Below are 25,401 nucleotides of genomic sequence, written 5' to 3'. Positions count from 1 at the left end.
TTTCAGATTATCTCAAATGAGGCTTTAATGGAGAACCATCTGTTTGGATTCAACTTAAACAACTTTTCACTGAAGGCTTGGGTGGCGTTTTTTTTACCTCCTTCGCAGTTTCGTCTTTTCCAGTATGCATGTGCTTTGCGCGTGAAATCAAGACCACTGTCTGACCTAGTGCCAGTAGAAGTTAAAAGGCCACCGAGCCTCATCGGAAGGGAGGGGTCTCAGGAATTTTTACAAGGCTCCGGTCGGGTTTCACTCGAGGTACGTGACCACTACAATCCGGTTTGAAAAAGTCTTGCTGGACTTGGGAGGTAGGCCATGTTCCTCAAGAAAACCCCCTGGGGGACTGTAATGCTGTGAAAGGGACACTTGTAAAAGCTCAAGTCATGACGGTCATGCTACAGGCCTTGCTAAAGCTCCGGCTGGTAAGAGTCCCAGGCCAGTCAGGGGATTTTCAGGGGCTTGGGGGAAAAGAGGAGACCTGAGAAAGTGGTTCTCCTCTTGAGAGTGCCCCTGTCCAGCAAAGCCCAGCTTTGCCATGCCAGCTTAAGACCCTCCTCTCGCTGCTTCACTGGACCAAAGTCAATCCACTACCCCTTGACTCTTCACCAGCCAAAAGAACCCCGTTGGGAGAAATCTTTCACTTGGACCGATTGATTGGGTTGAGATATTCAACCGCAAAGGGGGGAGGCCATCGGGGCTAACCTGGCGTCCTCTTTTATCGATTACCACAGCGGCTGTTGAGAGAATGAAATAGGGTTGGCAGAAGAAAAGAAAAAGGAATGGCCTCAGTGGGAGCACCATCTCTCCCATCCTGGTTAATGGACCTCACTGAATTAAAGAGATCTTAACAATCCAAGGCTAATTGTGGGATCACAATATATTAACCCGCTTCAATTCTAAAGGGTGCCATTCATGGCTGTTTTACTCCAAGCGCTTCAATTAGCCATAAAGCATGCTGGCAAGCGCCGGTAGGACTGTTCCATCTCTCTCCCACCTCCTCCCCCCCTTCGTCAGAAAAAAAATCAGCACACCAGTCGTTCATTATCAGGTGAGGTTCTTTGTTATCAGACAGGCTGTCTTTGAAATCGTCCTTGCTTTAACTCTTTTATTGAGTTCCGCCGAGCCATTGTGTTCCAGAGGTATTATACATGCCACTGATAACGGGGTGCGCGTGTTTTTAAAAATAAATAAACACTTTTGAACTCCGAGTTAAATAGCCAAATTAAATGGACTAATTGCTTCTTGAAGATTTGAAGCCTCCAAGCAATGCGCCAGGGATCAAACTTCAAGTAGGCATTTGGCAATACATCTTTACATCTTTGAAGGAAGGGAATAAAAAATCCACTATAAAAGTTTACGCAATTGCAAACCTGATCATTCAATAAGACAGAGATTAATTTTACACCCACTGCTGTTATCTTAAAATGAAAGAGACCGTTACAACAACCACTCAGGGAGAAATCCTCTCATTCTAAATGGGTCATCTGTTATTGAAAGTACTGTTTATAAGGGGAGACTGCAAATAAAAGGGGAGAAATAATAAAAAAAAGTCAGTCCACACAGACAGAAAACATTTCTTAATAAATTGGCCTGCGAATTGCTCGGGGTTAAATCCGCGCCATGACAATTTAATTGTGCTGCTTCGTCTAGATATTTTTCTCTCTCTCTCTCTGCCCCCTCATAAACTCAAAGGCGTTCTCTCGGACGAGGTTAAACGAGTAGCCAGACCTAATCAAAGCACAATCAGAAACGGAGGGGAAACCAGGCTAGGAGAGGAGAGGAGGAGAGGTGAGTCGCTTCAACGTTACAACTCCACCAAGAAAGCAGCATTAGATTTGATGAACAAATAATGTCATTCTGTATTATTGCCCCAGAAGTCAGAAGCAACTAAGGCGTTAGTCGAGCTGACCTGTCAGCTGGTCACACAGGCGCAACATATGGCAGGAGAGGGGGGAGGGAAAGGGACGATTTTATGCTTGATCCAGCAATGCGGTGCGGAGGCTCTGTACGGAGAGTATGACGCAATTGCGGAGGATTGCGGAGGCCAAATCAAGCTCTGTACGGCGATGCCATGGACCTCCCAAATGTTGTAACAATGCGGAGGGCTCTGTATAGCTCTGCATTTACATGATTGGTTGATGGTAGGTGGGGGCAGTAGGTCCTTTGTAAACACAAACTCACTTCCTTGACAACTTCCATGACAATAAACATGGAGAACCTTGACAAAAGGCTATAAGAACAAGTTTGCAAACATAAACATCTTCATGATACCTTGTGTAGGGATTTCAAAGACACAAAAATGAGGGGAAGAGAGATCGGGGAGGTAATGACGATGAAAGGGGATGCTTGCCACAAGAAGTGGAGGCAGTTGCAGGACAAGTTCGTAAAGCAAAAAAATGTAAATGGTCGAAGTGGAGATGCAGGTGAGAAAACAGTGCCATTTTACTTCATGCTGTCTTGGCTGAGCTCCTATGTCAAGCACCGGGATACCGACTCCAATATCTTAGAAGAGGTAAGGTCTTGTCTTTTAATTTAGCAGCTGCTTGTAATTACCTGGCTGGCTATAGAGATTAGTCCTGAATCACTGCGACTGGTGCATTTTAAGTGGTGCAGTCCAATTTATTGGATGCATATGACACAATATGCTCTGCGGAGTCCGCATCGCCGTAAATGCTGTATGGCCACTGCAGATGCCGGTTTGACCATGAATCGGCTTTAAGGTGCAGCACGATGCACTGCGGAGACAAATCGTGCAGCCAACAGAGACGGCCAGTCATTTAGCACATGGAGAGAGAAGGTGATTGTAACCTATAGGAACGACACAATACATAAGTGTTGTATAGATCTTTATTGTGTATGTGTGTGTCTGTGTATGTGTGTGTGTGTGTGTGTGTGTGTGTGTGTGTGTGTGTGTGTGTGTGTGTGTGTGTGTGTGTGTCTGTGTGGGCACATGAACGTGTGTGTGTGTACACGTGCCTGTGCGTATACTTGAGCACATGTATGCGTGTGTATCTGGCTGCACTGTCTGTCTCAGTGTTACGAGTCATAAAACAAAATATTAAAACTGTCAAATTTGTCAAGGCCATGATTGGCCCGGTAACAGATGCCAGAGCTGAAGGCCAGTCTCGTTTTACCGTCTGGCTACTGGAGTCAACAGTGCATCGGATTATTCAAAGTCCATTTCCCGAGCAAACGATCCCAAGCAATAGACCGGGGTCTGCTTGCTTTGGACACAAGCCTCACCAGGTGGCATCGGTCAACACCTGAAAATGTTTATGAGCCAAGACTGTTGTCCGTCTCCACGCCACACACAAAGAACACACGCACGCACGCACGCACGCACACACACATAGAAAAATAAACACACGTATACAGCCCATTTACCCAGCAATAAAAGTCTAATTCCTTGACCGTCTGGGTTTTACATACAGATAAGAGTGGTCAAAACTGTGGGTCGTCCACTCAGCTCAAATCAGACCATTTCCCTCTCTGCTGAGCTAATGCCGTAAGAGGGCTCATATCCTAGCTTGCCTAACATCTTAGCAATGTACTACTAGAGATCCTGGTGCAGGATTATGACCATTGACTGTTTGATCCAAACCAGAAATCTTGGCCCTACACACGGTTTCTCAGTGATATCAGGAGTGATGTCAAGGTAGGATATCACTGTCAAGTGTCACTCCCATTGACAACCAGTGTGACTTTTAAACAGTGGAAACTACATTCCGGCCTTGTCGGTGAAGCCTTGGACTGTGTGAGGGAGAAGTGTATGCCCCGAGGCCAGCACTGATGATGTGTCTCCTGGGAGCCATTTCAACCGTTAGAGCGCTATGAGATGAGAACGGAGAGAGCGAGAGAGCGAGAGAGAGAGAGAGCGCAAGAGCGGAAGAAAATCCTTATGACCGATTCTCTGTCAAAGACCGTCAAACCAGACACAACTCACTCTTATTCTGAGAGTAACCCAAACGTGTTTATAAGAAAACGTCTCTTTATTCTGGTTTGTAAAAAGTCTTTGACCGACAGCTTCGGCTGTCCCACCACAACTCTTGACCAAAAGTCTGACACAAAACATGCCCAGGTCTCGAAAATCTGCTGACGCCACCTTGTCCTACGGCAATTTTTTAGACTTCAGCCTTACCGGTTGTACAGTACCTCTGGGTCAAAAGTCATGGGAGTCAGCAAAAGCTACACTATCACCACAACATCATCAGCAGCCATGAAAAAAGCTTGAATCCTTGCTCAGGATTCTCTAAGCAGGTGTACACATAACAGAAACAGACAGACATAGCAGCTTGCACGCCGCCAACGGTGGATCTCTAAGGAGATCAGACTGTTGGACGCCAACAAATGAGGAGATGGACACCAACAAATGAAGAGAAGGCCAGTGGTTGGTTCCATATGCCTCTAGCAAAGGGGGGGGGGGGGGGGGGGGGGCGGGGGACAGAACGCCTAAAGCAACCCTCCCTTCCCCCAGGAGGTTTGGACTAGTCTGCCCACCACCACTGCTGAAGACAACTGGAACTCTCCAGTGACTAGACTTACTAGAGTCTGAGGAGTGGCTTAGTCACAAGCGTTACAGGCCCAGGAGAGCCCCCGGTCACCCGACAGCTGAAGCCAGACCATAAGGGGGGTTTATATTAACAGTGTGATTAGAGAATCCACATCTAAGGCCTAACGCAGAACTGCTGTTGTTTTTCGTCTCTCTCCCTCTAACAGATGGTCAGAGTGGTCAGAGCCTGTTTAATTCTTTCTTTTTATTACTCCAACGTAATTACACACCATCAAAATGTTTGGATGCTCTTTCGTGTGGTGATTTGGGTTAGGTGTGGGTTTTTTCTGTATTATCCAGGTTGACGCAAGAAATGGAGGTTCTTGCATTCCTACTTAGTTGAAATGGGCCTTCAGTCACGAGAGCATTGCTTGTATCAAAAAATCCCACTAGATACAGAGTAAGAGGTGGGGAATATTTTCGATGCATTTTTCTAATGGCATGCAACTAGCTGTTTGCTTAAGTAGGCAGCTATGAATCTGGAGTGCTAAGCATCCCTCGGTATGTGTCGAGTGTAAACAATGGTGGTCAGTAGATGGAGAGTGTGGGGGGGGGGGGGGGGGGGGCTCTGAAGTCAAAACCCTGTTAAATGGACATTGTCACATTTCCTCCACCAAAGAGCGCATCGGTAACCGTTACCGTTACCGTGCGTGTAGCAAAACAAAAACAACTTGTGGTTTTAGTTTGAGGCTGTTTTGTCGTGACATTTTCACGGAGAGAGAACAGCCAAAGCTTCTCCTTTTCTCACAGAACTGCCAAGGATAATATCCGCTGCCCCCCTCCATCTCTTCCCCCTTTCCCCTCCTGACCTTTCAGACCCTGCCAAGCTCATCAAGGGCTGCGGGCCTTTTCATTTGTCGCAGTAATATCTAAGGAGGATACATTCCATAGAAAGGAGAGAGCGAGGATGAGGGTGGACAGATACTGTAGTGGTGTTGTGTACCGGGACGCAAACGGGAAACATTTCGTATGCAGGGAAGCACACTTCTGCGTCGATTGGGTGGCGTGTGCGCATGCGGGTGTGTTTCTATGTAAGCGTGTGTGTGTGTCTATGTGTGTGCGTGTTGGGGAGGGTATGGACCCAATATCACAAATATATGGTAATTGAAACCACAGAAATCTTTTTGGGAAATATAGTCAATTTGATTCTGTGGCAAAAGGTCACCCTATTCAATTTACACTCTATGCTGAGTACAACAAGGAGAGCAGAAAACACCTGAAAGCAAATGATCTTATCAAGCCTAGAGACCTCAGCACTTACCTACTGCATAAAAGCTATTTGCTGATTACTAAATAAATGCATTATCTTTTACCTTGACTTCTGTGCATGTGTGTGTGTTTTCCCCCCAGTTGTATCTGGTCAGGGTGCTGCAGCAGGTAACCCTTGTCCGTGCCGTGACTTTGTGAGCAGGTTATCAAGAGTCACGTTTCATCCACTTGGCTATCTGATGGCCTTTCTGGGGTGGCGACACAAACGCCAGCAGGTAAACATAAGAGGGCGCCCAAAACCTTCAACAGTCTGAGTGGGACTATTGAGTAATATTACGTCTCTACAACTGTGGAGATACACAGAGCAAACTAACTAGAGCAAGTCTAAGTCCTCTGCATCAATACAGATGGGTGTTAGGAAAGATTTCATAGATGGACTTAAATTCATTGAAATACCTGTCAAGGATTAGCCTTCACTGTAATTCACATGAATGTATTTATTGCATGTTTATCTAGGATCATAAAATGTCATTATCACATGTAAATCCAGGAAATTGATATTTTCCAATCAGCTCAACCTTTTTCCTGTTTGTTTGAATGCTCGACCGAGTGGAATGTCCCAGTAATTGTCAGCTGACCGCTTGCAAGCCTTGTTATTTCACTAATTGCATACTGACACACCTGTGGCCTCCTGCCTCAAGCGCTTCAGTTTCTTTAAACGGAGGATGGTGTTAAGTGTGTGAAGGTTACTGCTGATATTTGTTATGATATCACCGTCTCTGTCTAATAAATGTGGGAGGGCATCGGCCAGCTAACCTAACACCTTCGTTTATGAACTCTCCAATGCTTGTACTTTCTCCCAAAGCACCTATCCACAAACCTTCATGGATTTGAAGGACAATTACTGGTACATGGAAACGCCCTCTATCCCACGCCTACACCAATACAATGCTTTTCATTTTGTGGGGAGTAGTGAACAAGTGCACACTTCAGCAAGAAGAATGTTTGCAAGAAGTATGTTTTGATATGACATTGCCTGTTGATATAGGCCTTGTTTATTCTGCTCGCAATTGGCCAGCATTTTATTTATTTTTTGTACGTTTATTTAACTAGGTAAGTCAGTTAAGAACAAATTCTTATTTACAATGACGGTCTAGGAACAGTGGGTTAACCGCCTTGTTCAGGGGCAGAACGAGAGATCTTTACCTTGTCAGCTCAAGGATTCGATCCACCAACCTTTCAGTTACTGGCCCAACGCTCTAACCACTAGGCTACCTGCCGTACCATAATTGACAATACCAGACAAAATTGTCTGGGTACAAAGCCTATTCAGTCTGCCAGTTAATATAAGTAATGACAACACTAACGTGGTATTGGACACAGACAGGGATGGAGGAATAGAGGGATTTTGAGCTAGCGCTCATTAAAATTAGGTCAACAGCCCCATCGGAGGACACACACTGTTCCCAAATGTGCTTCATAACAAATGTGTGTACATCCTTCCAGTGAGAATGAACCCCCTAATATACCTCATAAACACAGCAGAGACACACAGAGGCAGGCAGACAAACCCCCCTTTCCCACAAACACACACACAGAGGCAGGCAGACAAACCCCCCCCTTTCCCACAAACACACACACAGAGGCAGGCAGACAAACCCCCCTTTCCCACAAACACACACACACACACACACACACACACACACACACACACACACACACACACACACACACACACACACACACACACACACACACACACACACACACACACACACACGCACATGCACACCATCAATGTCCATGCCACAGCTTTCTGCTTAGCCTACTGTCTGTCAGTGGTAATGATTGTCAAGCCAATGTGCGTCATCCCAGCAGCCACTCACTCAAGCACAAGGAGTTACTTCAAGAGCTTCTTCAACTATTCAAGGCCCTGCCTGAGCCCAAATGTTCAAATAGAAAACACAAGCTTCAACCATAAGCATGCAGTTCGCATAGCTCAACTGGTCTTGAACGTAGTTCCGGAATGACCAGGGTTGTGAGTTTGACTTCCACATCAAAAGGCATACAAGAAAAAGAACCACTGCACACTCTTTTGGAAGAACAAACGACCAAGACCAGCTACTTTGTAAGAGACAAACAGGGTCCATTTTGTTCTATCAAGACAATTTTTTGTTTATTCCATCCTATTCTATGAGTAGGTCTAGGGAAGAGAGAGGCGCTAGTGCAGGAATGCTAGCTGTAGCAAGGCAGGGCGGCCGGGCGGCCGGGCGGGCTGGGGAGGGCCGGGCTGGGGAGGGCTGCACACCTCTGATCGATATGCCTCTCCTGGAGAGGAGGATCACACAGGACTGATAGCACTTCACATCTAATCACTGAACCCACGGACTGAGGGCCTCTCTCCTTCTTTCTATCCTTCACTTGCTCTCACTCTCTCTTCAATTCACTTTCTCTCCTTTCTCTCCACTCTATTCTCTCTCTCGCTCTCTCTCTCTTACTCTGCCTCGCTCTCACTCATTCTGTTACTCTTTCTCACTTTATCCCTCTCTAAAAAGCAAGTGTTTTTAACTCCCACCCGCTTGAAAGTATACATTATTAAATAATACAGGAAGGCTTGGCTTGCGGTTTGGGTTCCTATGTGTATTTGTGTGTGTGTATGTCTGTGTATGTCTGTGTGTGTGTGTGTGTATGTCTATGTGTGTGTATGTGTGTATGTGTGCGTGCAGGGGGCTTATTGGCTTAGCATTTCCGGCCAGGGTAAAGAGAAGCGGTCCTGAAAGGCTCTTAGTACAGATTACGCTCTCGCACTAAAAATAGCCGCGCACACACACACACACACACACACACACACACACACACACACACACACACACACACACACACACACACACACACACACACACACACACACACACACACACACACACACACACACACACACACAGGAAAGCTATGGAAGTGCAGCGACTAGCCATTCATCACATGCAAACGTCACCACCTGGTATTTTTATAAGTTGTCTCACTCTCTTGTGTGTGCCCGTGCGCACATACACACACACACACACACACACACACACACACACACACACACACACACACACACACACACACACACACACACACACACACACACACACACACACACACACACACACACACACACACACTACACACACACACACACACACACACACACACACACTACACACACTACACACACATAGCTTGAGGAAGTGCGGGTGCCTACTTATTGCAGCAACGGCATGCCAACTTTACTCCTTACTCTCACTCTTAGAACAACAACAACACATAAACAAACAACACACACACCCAACACACATTACAACCTCAAAAGAAACACAACCTATTATAATATAAAAAAATACAATAAACCTGCCATGGGGGCTTCACTCCAATGGCTGGCGATCAGATTCTACTTTGACGGAAATGCGAGGTGGATGTGACCTCTTCATGGTTAACCTTTACCCCCATGTCCTCATTACGGGTTCAGGAGGGAGACATACAGGACACTAGGTCACATAGCTGACCCCACCGTGTTGGGACCTTATACAGTGCCTTCGGAAAGTACTCAGCCCCCTTGAATTTTTCCAAATTTTGTTACGTTACAGCCTTATTCTAAAATGTATCAGATATATTTTTTTTTCTCAGGGATCTACACACAACACCCCATAATGACAAAGCGAAAAAAGGTTTTTAGAAATGTATGATAATTTACAATACCTTTAAAACAGAAATACCTTATTTACATAAGTATTCAGACCCCTTGCTATGAGACTCGAAATTGAGCTCAGGTGCATCCTGTTTCCATTGATCATCCTTGAGATGTTTCTACAACTTGGAGTCCACCTGTGGTAAATTCAATTGATTGGACATGATTTGAAAAGGCACACACCCCTCTATATAAGGTCCCGCAGTTGACAGTGCATGTCAGAGCAAAAACCAAGCCATGAGGTCGAAGGAATTGTCCGTAGAGCTCAGAGACAGGATTGTGTCAAGGCACAGATCAGGGGAAGGGTACCAAGATTTCTGCAGCATTCAAGGTCCACAAGAACGCAGTGGCCACCATCATTCTTAAATGAAAGAAATGTAGAACCACCAATACTCTTTCTAGAGCAGGCCTCCCAGCCAAACTGAGCAATCGGGGGAGAAGGGCCTTGGCCAAGAACCCGATGGTCACTCTGACAGAGCTCTAGAGTTCCTCTGTGGAGATGGGAGAACCTTCCAGAAGGACAACCATCTCTGCAGAACTCCACCAATCAGGCCTTTATTGTAGAGTGGCCAGTCAGAACCCCCCTCCTCAGTAAAAGGCATATGACAGCCTGCCATTTAACAAGGCACCTAAAGGACTCTCAGACTATGAGAAACAAGATTCTCTGGTCTGATGAAACCAAGATTGAACTCTTTGGCCTGAATGCCAAGCGTCATTTCTGGAGGAAACCTGGCACCATCGCTAACATGCTGACCACACCGCTCGCGTTGCAAAGTAAATGTACACATTCATGTTATTCAATCATTGCACCCACACTTGGTGTGGGTATTTTTACCCACTGGGTGTGGGTATTTTTACCACTGGGTGTGGGTATTTTTACCCACTGGGTGTGGGTATTTTAGCACCTGCGTAGCCAACTTGGTTCAATTTGTGAAAATTGATGCGCTGCAAGTCCCGCCTCTCCCATCTCCTCATTGGTTTTTAGGAGCATATACCCACGTGGGTGATTGAAAGATGAACTGAGGTCCACACTCCAGTCCAGTTGGTGGTGGTAATGCACCTTAAAGTTGGTTGCCAACCGCCATATAGAGTCCGAAGAAGGAGGAGAGATTACTAGAAACAAACTTTTACCCTTTTATCTGTGGATTAACTGTCGGAGTAGAAGACCTTGTGCATTTCAGGTAAAATAACAACCCAATGTTAATATCCCAGGACAAATTAGCCAGCAACAGTAAGGTAGCTAGTTAAATTGCCATAAATGTTCAATGCTTTTTCGACCTGTCCCCAAATGAATATAGTTGGTTCAGAGTTTGTTTTGATATTTCACCCTGTGTGACCTGGTGTGGGTGGATAAAATCAACATGCGCGCGATGACGGATGTACGCACGCGAGCTGTCTGGCCAGCATGTAAGGTGGATGTTTTTCAGCGGTAGGGATTTGGAGACTAGTCAGGATCGAGGCAAAGGTGCACGGAGCAAAGTACAGAGAGATCATTGATGAAAACCTGCTCCAGACGCTCAGGACCTCAGACTGGGCCAAATTTCAGTTTACAACAGGAAAACGACCCAAATCACACAGCCAAGACAACGCAGAAGTGTCTTCGGGACAAATCTCTGAATGTCCTTGAGTTGCCCAGCCAGAGCCCAGACTTGAACCCAATCAAAAATATCTGTAGAGACCTGAAAATATCTGTGCAGCAACACTCCCCATTCAACCTGACAGAGCTTGAGAGGATCTGCATAGAGGAATGGGAGAAACTCCCCAAATACAGGTGTGCTAAGCTTGTAGCGTCATACCCAAGAAGACTCGAGGCTGTAATCGCTGCCAAAGGTGCTTCAACAAAGTACTGAGTAAAGTGTCTGAATACTTATGTAAATGTGATTTTTCTGGGTTTTATTTGTAATACATTTTCTAAAATTTCAAATGTTCTTTTTTTTACATTTAAAAAAACATTATGGGGTATTGTGTGTAGATTGACGAGGGAAAAAACGATTTAAGCAATTTCAGAATAAGGCAAAATGTGGAAAAAGTCAAGGGGTCTGAATACTTTCCAAAAGCAGTGTCTATGGTGTCGTCAGATGATTCTGTTGGTGGATTTTCCATCCATGCACAGTACAGTTCTCTGTGTGAGATGGGACCAAAGGTTTTCAGCGCTTGCACACACAAAACCCATTCAACTCTTGGCCATACCACTGCAGTCTGATTGAATAGAAGTGTGTGTGTGTGTGTGTGTGTGTGTGTGTGTGTGTGTGTGTGTGTGTGTGTGTGTGTGTGTGTGTGTGTGTGTGTGTGTGTGTGTGTGTGTGTGTGTGTGTGTGTGAGACAGAGAGTGAGTGCGTGCATGTGTGTGCAGGTGTCTTGTTAAGCAGAAACAATCAGCTAATACGTTTGAGGACACTCAGCTGGGGCACTTATTTGCTCCAACCCAGCCCTCAATCAGCAGTGTATCTCTTTAGGAAGACATACAACAGTCAGCCAGCCAGCCTGCCAAGCAACCACCAAAAGATATTCCCTCTTGCTCTTTTCCAAACATGCCCTGAGGGTAATATTTTCTTGGCTACCTCGTTCCCTCACTCCCTCTTCCCTCCCCCCTCCTCCCCATCCCTCAGTCTGCGGGTGAATCAATTTCTTTATGCCCACTGGATATGAAACGTAACGGGGCTGTTTGCGGACATCCTTTGGGGAGAGTGTCTGTGTGTCTGTGTGAGAGCCAATGGAGTGTTGTGTAGGGGGGAGAGAGAGATAGAGAGAAGGAGAGAGATAGAGCGAGAGTATCTCTTTGCTGTGGAATGAATCTGACAGACGCTCAGAGATAACGCTCCGACTCAACCGTGTGTGTGTGTGTGTGTGTGTGTGTGTGTGTGTGTGTGTGTGTGTGTGTGTGTGTGTGTGTGTGTGTGTGTGTGTGTGTGTGTGCTCACGTGTGAGTGAGTGCCTATACGTGTACTCTTGAGTGTGCCTGTGTGTGTTGGAAGAAAGGGGTATTGGAACATGACATTTTGATCAGCACACTTGCAACACCCCTCCCCCAAAACCCCACAAGACTACTTTACAGTCAGAATGGCAGATCTGTGAGTCTGTTACACTGTTACAGAGATTGCCTTTGTTTTTCAGAATAAGGGGAGCCTGGCTTTTATCAAACTATATTATTTGTGCACAAAGTAGGGGTCCTAACAATGAGGGGAAGTGTGTTTTATTTTAATAGGGCTCACTTGAGAGAATCATATTATACAGTACAGTATGATAATTCAGCCACCCTTGCTGAACTGCAGAAAGGGTGCGTGTGCTGTGCTCTCAAATGTCAGCATAAATTTGCAAAATAAACGCAGCCAGAGTTCAGCGGGGACTGGTAACAGGGGGTGATGAAGGTGTGTGTGTGTGTGTGTGTGTGTGTGTGTGTGTGTGTGTGTGTGTGTGTGTGTGTGTGTGTGTGTGTGTGGCGTGTGTGTGCAAGTTTACTACTTGTGAGTGTCTAGGGTGAGGGAGGGGGGACTATTAAACAAACGTTTTGATCGCGACACATTCAGCACTTCCAAACGTACACACACACACACACACACACACACACACACACACACACACACACACACACGACACACACACACACACACACACACACACACATCCCCCCCTAATCAATCTGGGCTGTCTTTCTCTTCCGCGGCCCGCTATGCGTTAGCACTGCATCTGCCCAGGGAAACATTTGAACAACACATAAACAAACAAAAACGAAACAAACAGAGGAGGGACCTCTCTCTCGGAGGCATAATACCTTCTTCCTTTAACAATCCCAAACCCGCCGTAAGCAAGATCGCCCACCTCCGATGACTAATCTAGCGTGTGTTTGTGTGCGACCGACACAGAAAAAGCAATTGCATATACTGTACCTGGCTAATGCCCTAAATCCTCCACTCCCTCTCTCACCAGATTCTCTTGTTTTTCATTCATCAGTTGGGGGATTTCCGCTGGCACTCCACGGCGGGATTCTATCCTCGCCGCGGAAATGACGCCGATCACTCAATCCGCAGGATCAGCGACTTGTTTCAGACAGAGGCACGCAGTCAACATCTTGTTTTACCTCTAGTGATGTTGACTTCCTCACTATCGTTGTTAATGAGGGACTCTGTTAATGCTCTGATATCTTTACTGGGTAATGTTGAGTGATTGACAGCTGGGGATAGAGTCATCTTTAAATGGCTTGATCAGTGTGTTTGAGACCGGCTGTCATTGGGTAATGTTATTTCCACTCCTTCCTTACAAGGAGACGGCAGCCATATTTGATGGAGTGGGTAGAAAGTTGCTCCTAACCACTGATATAGGATCAGATCTTGTTAAATCTGCGTAAGGTTTAAGGTAGGGATTGAAGACAGCGTAATCTGAATCTAGATCTGTTTTTTGAGTAACCTGGAGATCCCACGTGATTCTCGGTCCACATTGGCAACCGGTTGGGGAGTTCTGGACATAATCTCACAGGCAGACCCAACAATCATAGCCCGATATAGAAAGTGTTGGCTTAGTGGCCGGGGCGTGTTGAAGAGGTGTGAGAGCACACTGTGGTCCAGACTGATAGCTGGCCTTGTAAGAGACTGTGTGCCATTCTCAGTATTGTCCGGATACCGCTGAAGAACACAGAGTACAGTAAAATAGGCCATCCAAGGACAGAACACACACACACACACAAAGCACAGGACACACACACACACACACACACACACACACACACACACACACACACACACACACACCCGCAAACACACCCGCAAACACACACACACACACACACACACACACACACACACACACACACACACACCCGCAAACACACACACACACACACACACACACACACACACACACACACACACACACACACACACACACACTACACACACACACTACACACACACACTACACACACACACAACAAGTGCACGCACAAGCAGACAGTCACACACATACACACTCTATATCAAACACTTGATAGTAGTCACACACACCACACACACACACGAATAGCCCATGTGCAGGATGTAAACAATCACCCTGGTCCATTAATGATCAAACCAACTTCACGCTAGATGTTCACATTATTGACAGCCAGCGACTTTAAAAAAAAACTTCTAGCGGTATAATAATAAAGCTGCTTACACATTTGCCACCGCCTGTCACGCAGCCGGCAGCATCTGCATAAGTGCCAACGCAACAAAAACAATACTTGTTCTTCCTCCCAAGTAGTGTTGGACCGAGACTGAAGTTCATCCAACACGACCAGGGTGTCCATTTTAGGAAGGATTCTCAGAGGCTGTTCTTAAAGAAGGAAAGACAAAGCTTTCTTTCTCTGGCATCAGGGTGTCTCTCTCTTGCGGTCTCTCCCTCTCTCTCTATCGGCCTCGGTCTCTCTCTGCCTCTATCACTCTCACTCTGTCTCTTTATATCTGTTTATCGCTCTCTTTATCTCTCACGCTCTCCTCCTCCCTCCAGTTGTGTGCAGTAGCCAGAGGGAGCTCAGCCTAGCACACATCTCCCTGTCTTGGTTTCCCCCTCCCTACCACCCACCCTCCAGAAAGGGGCCCCACGGTGACAGCTGCACCCAGCTTCCAGGCACCCTCCCTGGGAAGCGGCGCAACCTCCACTCCCCTACCACCTCCAGACTCAACTCCACCATTTTAGCCCCGGAGATGCTCCAGATGAATCATGGCCAAGCCAACTGACACTGAAGGGCATCAACCGTCAAGTTCACAACAATCCACTGTGCCTTTTCTGCTGCTGCTCCCTGATCCTCTCTCTCTCTGTCTCTCTGCTCATCTGCCTGCCAGCCAGGGCCTGTTCTGTACTGTGCACACTAGAAGAACTCCATGGCAAATCACAAATGCGAGATAAAAAAACAGAGCAACGTGCCCTTCAGCACTGTGTGTGTGTGTGTGTGTGTGTGTGTGTGTGTGTGTGTGTGTGTGTGTGTGTGTGTGTGTGTGTGTGTGTGTGTGTGTGTGTGTGTGTGTGTGTGTGTGTGGAAAAATAGAGAACATTTGTGAGAGAGACTGAGAGAGAGAGTATGTGCATTTGTGTGTGCAGTAGTTATGTAAGTATGTGTGTGGATTTGTATGTCTTTGAGGTTTGTGTGTGTGCGTGTGCATTCATTCGTTTGTGCATTGTTTAAGGTTAGGGTAGAGACGACCTACCACGAACACCCATTAACCTCTAGTCAGGTAGTTTAAGAAAACATTGGCAGTAGATTGTGAGTGAGGAAGAACAAAAAGTCCCCTGTGCCAACTTGTTTCACACAACACCTGGCCAATCATTAACCAGTTCTAAAACCTGACGTTGTGATTGGGCGCTGCAGTGCCCCACACAGGCCAATCAGGGAAGCGCAGAAAGTTTGTGCGGCAACCCCCAGCCCCAAGCCTCTGATCTGTGAGCGTGCACACACACACACACACACAGAGAGAACCAACCATTTTTCCCCTGTCAGATTAGTAAGGATTACTAATAACATGAGCCAACTCCCAGCGTTGCTGTATGATGTACTGAGCACTTCGTATGGCAACTTGAAAACTTTCCACTTTCCAATTCCAGATGGCATCCGCCAGCACACGGAATACATTCATTGATTGTAAAGCCAGCTCATTTGAAATGCATCACATTCATTAGTGCTCAGATGTTTTTCGAATGTTATAGCTGTTTTCTGATCGTCTCTCATGGAAAGGCAGAGCCAGCGGTGTAGTATGTGTGTTGAAATAATGTAGTATCCTACACACACACTTCGTACAGTGCTGGTTTCTCTATGCTGGCTACCTCAAAGAGTGCCTTGTGTTTTAAAATGTGACACACACACACACACACACACACACTTGACAGACATGCTAGCTTGTATTTTTATCCATCCCCTCATCGGCCGCAGGCCATATCACTCTGAGGGTCCAGGGTCACACGACTAGCACTCAGGACCCCCGAGCACAAGGGACTGTCTAGGGGCCCCTCACTGGCACTAGGTTGAAGGACCAGAGGGAGGGAGGGAGGGAGGGAGGGAGGGAGGGAGGGAGGGAGGGAGGGAGGCGTGTGTGTGGTGTGTGTGTGTGTGTGTGTGTGTGTGTGTGTGTGTGTGTGTGTGTGTGTGTGTGTGTGTGTGTGTGTGTGTGTGTGTGTGTGTGCGGAAAGAATTCTGTCCGCTATCAACCTCTCCCCTACTGGGGCCATTGAGGCACACACTTTCCGCCTCCGAAAACGTGACAGCATGACAAACCACAGACCCACAGTGGCATTCCCCTCCAGCATTCTTCTCTCTCCAGCCAAGCCAGCACCAATCTCCATGTTCCTCGCCTATCTCCCCACTGATAAACCAGTAATGAACTGTCTCTCCTAGCTTACTTGTCCCAAATGACTTTATTTCCCCCCCCCCCCCCCAGCATGCTACTTTCAGTGGACTTTGCCTCCCTGAATGAGAGAGAGTGCAGCAGGTTGAAAGTTGAAAATTTTCCTCCCAAACCCTTTCGCAATATGGCCATAATATGGGGGCCAACGGGCCAAGAGCTGGGTTTAATTTCCTCTGCTCCTTAAGATGCCTGCCACAGCAGAGTAGAGCTGTGGCTGGACTGTAATAAATGACTTGGGGGATTGATAAGGTACTGTCAGGGAGAGAAGCCAAAGGGCAGTACAAAGGTCTCCAGGCTTATCGCCAAAACCCTGTTATCTTGACTTCGTACTTTTCAGGGGGATATAAAGTCCCTCTCTCAATACAGTCGGTACTACTACATACTGTACGAGGCGGGAGGTTTTTATCAAGTACCTGGAAGGCTTTCAACAGATAGCAAACTCAGCGTACAGTGTGACGCGTGTGTTTTTATCACTGACTGAGCTCAGGCTGGTGACCTCTGAAGAGTTCATTTACCTAGCATCCACTTCCTAGATAGAAAAATACACACTGAACAAGAGTCCAGGCTACCATAATATCCGTAAATAGTTAACGACCGTGTCATAAATCGCGTGATATTGGGGCAAAGGGGAGCAGAGAGACTTGGGAAAATAAAAACAAGCTGTAGTATGATATGCTCTCTTACCTCAAAGAGGTTGGAAGCCTCGTTGCCATATTGACTGGAAATGATCTCTGATTGGTCACTGTACCACTTGAGCCCGCCCAGGAAGCTGTCCGCATCCAGGTCACTGACATCAAGCTCTGAGAGGTCGAGTTCGGGGAGGTCCGGACAGAGGGGTTGGTCTTCGCCAACCAAGGCAGCACACTGGGGAGACAAGAAGACAGGAGGTGTCAAGAAACCCATCAACACACACAAAGGTGCGCAGACACACACGTACGTACCAACGCACACACACAAACACACACGCACACTGAGGCAAATGATGGAAGCCACTTTTTCACATGAATTCACAAGCCGTTACCCCCACAGGTATTATTTTATGGTTATTATGCAATATCTGTACACTACACCCTGGCCTTGAGGACATTCATTATGTATTTGATGATAACAAGTTATCTTTATTGATAGGCCTACCTTTTTACATTTCTCAAACTGCATGGTTCGTTTTAGTAGACTAGGAAATCCTGCTAGGCCTAATAGGGCCTGGCCTAATAGGGCAAACATTCATAAAGCCTGATAATTCATTCAACATCGTGTTGCAGGGGTATTCTTCCTATGGTTTCATGTCCATGTCACTGATAGGCTAAACTCTCGGGGTCAACTTCATTTGAATGACAGCATGGCTAGACTTGCCACCTGGCTGGCTGACCTGGGCGCGTCAACACAATGGCAGCAGTAGCCATGGCACAAATGTCACTCTGACGCAAAAGTCGTTTTCCACCCCGTGCATGTGATACACCGGGCCGCGGTGATGCTAAATGCTGCGTTTCATTCTTCACTGTCCGCTTTTTATATAGGGGCCTATGCGACAGCTGCTCCGCCGCTTTCCAGACACAAATCATCGCTTCATCGAACTGCTTTAAGGGGATCCCCAGACTTTAAATCGGTGTGGTGTGGAGAGAGGAGGAAGATGGGGCAATGGAGTTTGACTCTGCGCCAACGGTTGCAAGCTCAATGTAAATACGTTCCAGGAAGGCGCTTTGCTAACCTACATTTCTTATTCAGGTGCCAATATGTTACAAATGTTAATTGCTTCAGTGGCCCGTGCTTGCTTGAGGCAAGGTTATGCCAGCACTGCACGCAATGCATCTTGTTCTGGAACATGGCAGTCACTTCTACTCGACAGAGAGAGAAACGCGCACAACCCTCAGGCAAGCAAGGAGAGATAAGCTCGAGCGAGCCAAATGCAGGTATTTTTTTTATTCCAAATTTACTCTCGTGTCTTCTCACTGACACCCTCGTTATGCATAGATAAACAGGCGTTTTAAGTTTGGCAAATGTCAAATCGAACCCCACATGTCATAACTGTTGGCTAGAGAGTTGTCAGGATTCAATGTATGCAGACTTAAGGGAGAGTTAATGGTGACACCCTGGGGCATACCCCGGAGGCAGTTAGTTCGCCAAGGAGCTAGAGAGAGGGAGAGGGCGTCTGACTGGAGAGAGATGAGCCCAGGGTTCGACTCAGGGCAACAGAGAGACAGATAGCCTACTATGCCAAGTGGGAGGTAGGCGACAAAAAAAGAAAACCCCCCCGGCCAACACGTGCCATAGTCGATCCGGCCTCTGGTTGCGCTCATGAGATGACATAGTCATAGGCTATATTTACGACACAACTCCGTCTCCTTTGCCCATAAACTAGAATAAAGATGCAAATTCATCATAGTCTCTATCCCTCCTAGCCCTGTAAAATGCCCCACTTTATCAAGATATACGAAAAAAAGAAATCAAAGCGAGATCTGACATTTCCTCTCAATCTTCTCATCGACTTCCGAGGGTGTTAATGAAATAGCGCCGCCAGACAGAGCGAGGGGGGAGTGCGCTAACCGCCACTGCGAGCCAACGTGATTTACGCACACAGAACACATACAAGCACCTGCTATGGTGAGATTATTAGGAATATGACTGGGGATTCGGAGTGCAATTCCCTGGTTGTAAAGGGACGGTCTTTGGGAATTTCACGGCATGATTTATGCTCAACTCAGAATGAATTGACGCACTTAGAAAATAAAGAATAAAGTAAGCATGTTGTCACAAGCAGGACTGGTTCTTGAAAAACACGCACATTTCTAATTGGGGGGGGGGGGGGGGGGGGGGGTGAACAACACAATAGATAGGCAGCAGATATCACTACGATGATATACTCGAAAATGCCGAGACGGAACAAAAAAGAAAATGTTTTTTTTTATAATAATTTGACAGGCTGGCTCAGGCGAACGAGCATCCATCTATCTCTATGAATAATTGAAGTTAAAGTGTAAAGGAGTGCTACTGGTGCATAAAGTCATTCGCCAGGCTGTCAATGAAAGCAAATAAATACATGCGTAGGTCAATGGTCTTGGTCAATAAGTAATGGATTAAACTGACATTTCAAGGCATTTTGTCAAGCGAATTATTGTCATTCAATCTTGCCTCGAGTGGTGATAATAGACAGATGGAGAAAAGCTGATAAACCGACAGCAGCTTCATATCGAAGATGAGCTTCTATCCCATGAATGCGTTAAAGTCGACGGTAACTGCAGACAACTATAGCCTACATCTCAATGCCTAAAACAACCTGCACAGACATGCATAACACTAATAACAGAGCTGTAGTCTATCGACCATCTCTAAATCACTATTTGCATTATTTCCAGTTATTCAAGTCAAAATCATTGCATTGAGTTGTCAATCTACCCCGTGCATTTTAAACCAAGAGCTTACCAAGTATGCTATGGGGAAAACATTCCCGATGGCAATTACGCAAATATTTTCATTAACCGGTAAAAACATTCTCATAGCCTATTTCGTAATATGCAACTAGGCTACAGATATGTCTTTACTCCTCCAAACGGATGTTGTTGGCAGAAATGTCAAGACGCGCCCGATACATGTAAGAGAAGATGCTCCTTCGTAATATCGAACCTCCGTGCCTGTTATCACCTCTGCACTTTCCACTGAACAAATCCCACTGAACAAATCACGTAAAATCCCTTTAAAGCCCCGATAAAAAGACACGTATATCGTCCGAGTGTTCTTTGTCACTGTACAATACCTGACTTAGAAACATTTCTGTCATTCTGACTTCAAGAGCGGACCCTTCTCACATCAGCACAAGAGCGAATACAGACTTTGAATGGAAAGATCTCCATACGCATGTAAACATTCTTTCCGACTGCACGACATCCTAGGGAGACGCGACCAGCAGCAAACTCCAGGGCTGCAAGAGACGCACCGCTCCTGCAGCCTACAACATTACATATAACGACTTAAACACGACACTATGAAGTAAAAGCAGCAATTTTGCTTTATCCCCTCCACTTGTCATGTATTCCTGTGCTTTGCATTTCCCCGTATCGTATCCTCAGCGCAATAGCGGCGATATTACGCATCCCGTGCCAACACCAGCAAAGGAAAAGCCGTATTCGTTATTGGAAATCACCGTCTTTGGATGTTCTGTGAGGTCCATCACCCAAAACGTTCCAGAACGGTACAGTTGACATTAAGTTGGATATTTTAGAACTGCTCACCTCTAATTCTCTCCAGACCGAGTCCTGGTTACACCTGTCCCACGCCATCCAGGCACTGAATGACGGTCCGAAAGAAACAAAAAAAGAAATCAGGCAAAAAGAAATCCACTCGCGCTCCACTCGCTCTCGCACAGGCTACTGCCCCTTACCGAGAATGAACTGAGGGTACCTGTCTTACAACTGCTTTCCATCACATGACAAAGCTATTAAAAGTAGGCAGGGAAGTGACTCCCTTCGCCCCCTCCCTTCTACTCGCCAATGACGTACTGTAAAGCAGGCGGGGTCTGGAACGCGCATCGTCAATATTTTCCAAATAAAAAATCGTTCAATTCTAATGACACGGTGAAATAAAATATATTTCTAACGCAGCCTAAATACATTGTCGCTTTGCTTATCAAGACACTGCTCTGCCCAGACCGCTCACTGGTCTATAGGCCTACAAACATTTGACAATTGAATCACCACCATGCATGCAGCATTTCAAGATATCAAAATGTACAGTGATATCAATGAAACATCTCTGTCTTGTTGAACGTGTCTACATTGCGCCATAAGCATACTATTTCCCGTAACCTATTAAATATAGTATGGGATAGGCTTAACGCGGTAGGCTACCTTGACATCACGCACCCTGTTTAGTTAAACAAATAGTAGGCAATTACTAATGCTCATCTATTGAAAAGGGGTGCGTTGTGAGTTCCCATATATTATAAGGAAATAACGGATCATGTCAAGAACATGGAGACAAACAAAACATAAGGTTATTCAAACAAACAGATTTAAGTGTAGCCTATTGGTCTGACTTCAATAACATTTCCCAAATGTTCCAACTATGTTACTGTAAAGTTTTCCAATATCTCAAGGCTAGGCTACTGCATTTCCAACTGGGGTATAGGTTTCAGAATCCCCTGGGCGACGCGAGGCTTGTGTATAAAGTGTATTTCATTTAGATAACGCCCAATGTCCACCATATGCATATGCGTTTTGTTTGTTGGATGTGTAGCCCGCATTTTTCGTACTTGATGCACGTGCTTCGCTTTTCAATTTGCTAAAAGCTAGCTAGTTGGAGTCTGTGTGTGTACTTCCATGCACCACTGCACAGTAAAGCAACCGCACGAGTAGAAAATATTAAATGCACGTGGTACACAGAACCTGCAGCCTAGTGCGGCATCCCCAACGTAGCGTTGCATACTGCTCAATTGACAATGAATGACTTCCACATGGACGCAGTTTGATGCATCTGGTTGACGTGAGGCGTCATGTCCACGCTGCCAGCCTGCCTGCATGCTAGGCTACTCCAGAACTAATGTTAGACACTTTTGAATTTCCATTTGTCTTTCCTAATAACAGCAGAATGAACGGAAATTGTGCAAGTTTGGACATGATTTGTCCCCCCATCTCAAAGTATGTTACACCTTTAGACATTTTAGCCTAGGCTGTAATTTCAAGACAGAAACCTAATACATGTTGGAGCCTACTGAACACCCCCCATGTGATTTCTATCTGTTTAAAAACTCGAGATTTACATTTAAGAAGACATGGTGCAGCAGGTGACAAGTATCAACCATGCGTACAGTGTCAACAGTGCATGTATACGAAACAGGAGCACAGACAACCAAAAACACAAGCTCTGTGTAGACATTTCAAACAAGCGGGTCATCAGTGGGTTGTGCCTGGGCGAATACCTTTTGGTTGTGGTATTCCTTTCCACAGATAATCCACTTGTTGTAAAACCCTATAGGTATGAAATGAGATACAGTTCTCATCTAAGGAAATTCATCTAGTCCAAAAGTCGATTTTTGCTAAATTCACAAATACAATTGAACATTATTACCTAGGATAAATCTCATATAATTCCAACAATTTAATTAAGATATTTTATCAGGTAAAAAAGCAAAACCAAATGTGAATGTAGCCTCTGAGGCGTCAGTGATAGTCTTAATCTTTTTCAAGTTTAAATGGCCCTTCTCACTGGGTACACCATGTCATTTCAACGTGGAAGGAGGTGCTTAAACTGGGGCGGTGATTTCAAGCCATGTGCGCAGTAGTTATTGTGCCCCAGTGGAAACACTAAAGATGGACCGTTCATTCTACATTTATATTTTCATTAAATGCCATGTTTCACAATAGCCCCCCCCCCCCCCCAAACAATAATGTGTAGTGCAAATACACTGAGTATACCAAACATTAGGAACACCTTCCTAATATTGAGTTGCACCCCCCCCCCCCCCCCCCCCCCCTTTTGCCCTCAGAACAGCCTCAATTCAACAGGGCATGGACTCTACAATATGTCGAAAGCATTCTACAGGGATGCTGGCCCATGTTGACTTCAATGCCTTCCACAGTTGTCAAGTTGGCTGGATGTCCTTTGGGTGGTGGACCATTCTTGATGCACATGGGAAACTGTTGAGCGTAAAAAACCCAGCAGCGTTGCAGTTCTTTACACAAACCGGTGTGCCTGGCACCTACTACCATACCCCATTCAAAGGCACTTCAAACCCTCTGAATGGCACACATACACAATCCATGTCTCAATTGTCTCAAGGATGAAAAATCCTTTAACCTGCCTCCAGCCCTTCATCCACACTGATTGAAGTAGATTTACACTGATTGAAGTGACATCAATAAGGGATCATAGCTTTAACCTGGATTCACCTGGTCAGTCTATGTCATGGAAAGAGCAGGTGTTCTTAATGTTATGTATACACAGTGTATGCATCAATATGATTTGTCACTTTGTTTTTTCATTCAACATTGGAAATTTGAGATAAAAGCGATGCTGCTATGTCAGTGAACAACTTTGGAACACTGCGCAATTGACTGCACCAGGTGTCTATGTAACGAGTGGGTTGCTTTTTGACAATAAGGCGCCAGACTGTCTACAGTCATAACGTTTTGAATCTAGAAGAAGACCGAGAGACGGGAGTAGGCAAGAAGGAGTCGACCAGGATTGGCAAGAGGAATGTCGAGGTGTCCTGAAAAGCATGATAAGCTAACCTTACAGTGTGTCAAGCTAGCTAGAGTAACTTGTTGGTTAGCTAGCTAGCTAACTAGCTGTGTTTTACTGCCAGACTCATGTAGCTAGCTAGACAATGAACTAAACTGCAATTATCATAAACCATTATTATCTAGCAACCTATGGTAGCTATATTTGTCAGATGTAAAGCAAGAAGGATTGTGGCATACAAACAATTCATGTTGACTAGCTACCTCACGTTAGCTAAATTCCATTAGCTAGCTAGCTATAGCCTACAGATGTAACTTGGAGGTGTAGCCTACTTAACCAACATTGTTGATACTTATAGAATTAATAGGGTTGTCACTTAGCTTACCAGCTACCTAGGTACATTTTTTGGTAACACTTTACTTGACACCCAGCATCATAGCACGTTATGACAGTCATAACCATGTCATAATTAAGTGATAATGCCAGAGAAGCCGGTGTTTGGAGGATATATTGGCATGGCTGTTAGGCCCGAGATGAAGTCGAGGGCTGGAAAATCATGCCAATATATCCTCCAAACATCGGCTTCGAGGTACATTATCCCTTTTATACAACGGGTTACCAACATATTCAAATAATGATTTGCATATTATCATTAAAAACATTATTTAGATAAATTTATTGATACTATTTCATCCTTCCACAAGTTATAGTCCCAACACAAATCCAGGGTTGCTACCCAAGCTGGCTAGTCATTCGTTTTATCAGTTCGGGTGCCAGAGACGCGTTCCAGTCATTAAGTCTTTTTGTACTGTATCTATGGACATTCGTTCTAAATCGTTCGTCCAGTCGTTCATTCTAAATGTTCTATTGCCATACTGGCTGGCAACGTTCTTATCCCTTGCTTACTAGCTAGCCAACTACGGCTAACTTACAGTCACGTCAAACAGTGAAGCTAGAATAACAACAAAGTATCTGCGTTTGCATTTGTTTAAGGTGTTTTCTAGATACATTTATTTGGATACATTCATATAAATGAGCTAATGATGTGTGATTTCACCTGGCATAGAAAATGTGCTTTCTCATCAGGACACTGTTGTTCAGAGAAGCTAGCCAACAGCTAACACTCACTTCAAACTGAAGTCGGAAAAACTGCAAACTAGCTGCACTTCATTTAAGTTTACCTGTTTTCTATTGATATTTCTTTGTATAAATCCAGATCAAATATGCTGATTCATGATTTTGACTGGCTGAGAAAAGCTCCCTGCCTGTCTGTTTCATCCCCACTCCTGACACGTTCATTACCATGCGACAGCTGGAGATCGAATTTGAATATTGAAAGTGTTGCAAATGTCGGAGACAGACAACAAGGT

General features: G+C 45.5%; 1 protein-coding gene across 9 annotated transcripts in view; it reads right to left on the bottom strand.

Annotated features, from left to right (window-relative positions):
- ppargc1a (peroxisome proliferator-activated receptor gamma, coactivator 1 alpha) overlaps positions 1-21,287 on the bottom strand; it is a 44,514-nt gene extending 23,227 nt beyond the window's left edge. For all 9 annotated transcript variants that reach the window (XM_082965109.1, XM_045701351.2, XM_082965113.1 and 6 more), the window contains exons 1-2: positions 21,085-21,287; positions 17,543-17,722 (exon numbers count right to left, since the gene is read on the bottom strand). In XM_082965109.1, coding sequence (XP_082821235.1) covers positions 17,543-17,722; positions 21,085-21,132 — 228 coding nt within the window. In that variant the 5' untranslated portion in view covers positions 21,133-21,287. The remainder of the gene's footprint in view (positions 1-17,542; positions 17,723-21,084) is intronic.
- Between the last annotated feature and the right edge of the window lie 4,114 nt (positions 21,288-25,401).

This window comes from Salmo salar, chromosome 18, assembly GCF_965601325.2.
Source record: "Salmo salar chromosome 18, fSalSal1, whole genome shotgun sequence".
In the NCBI taxonomy this organism is placed as follows: domain Eukaryota; kingdom Metazoa; phylum Chordata; class Actinopteri; order Salmoniformes; family Salmonidae; genus Salmo; species Salmo salar.
The sequence above is the reverse complement of the archived record's forward strand: the minus strand, read 5'-3'. Positions and strand labels throughout refer to the sequence as shown.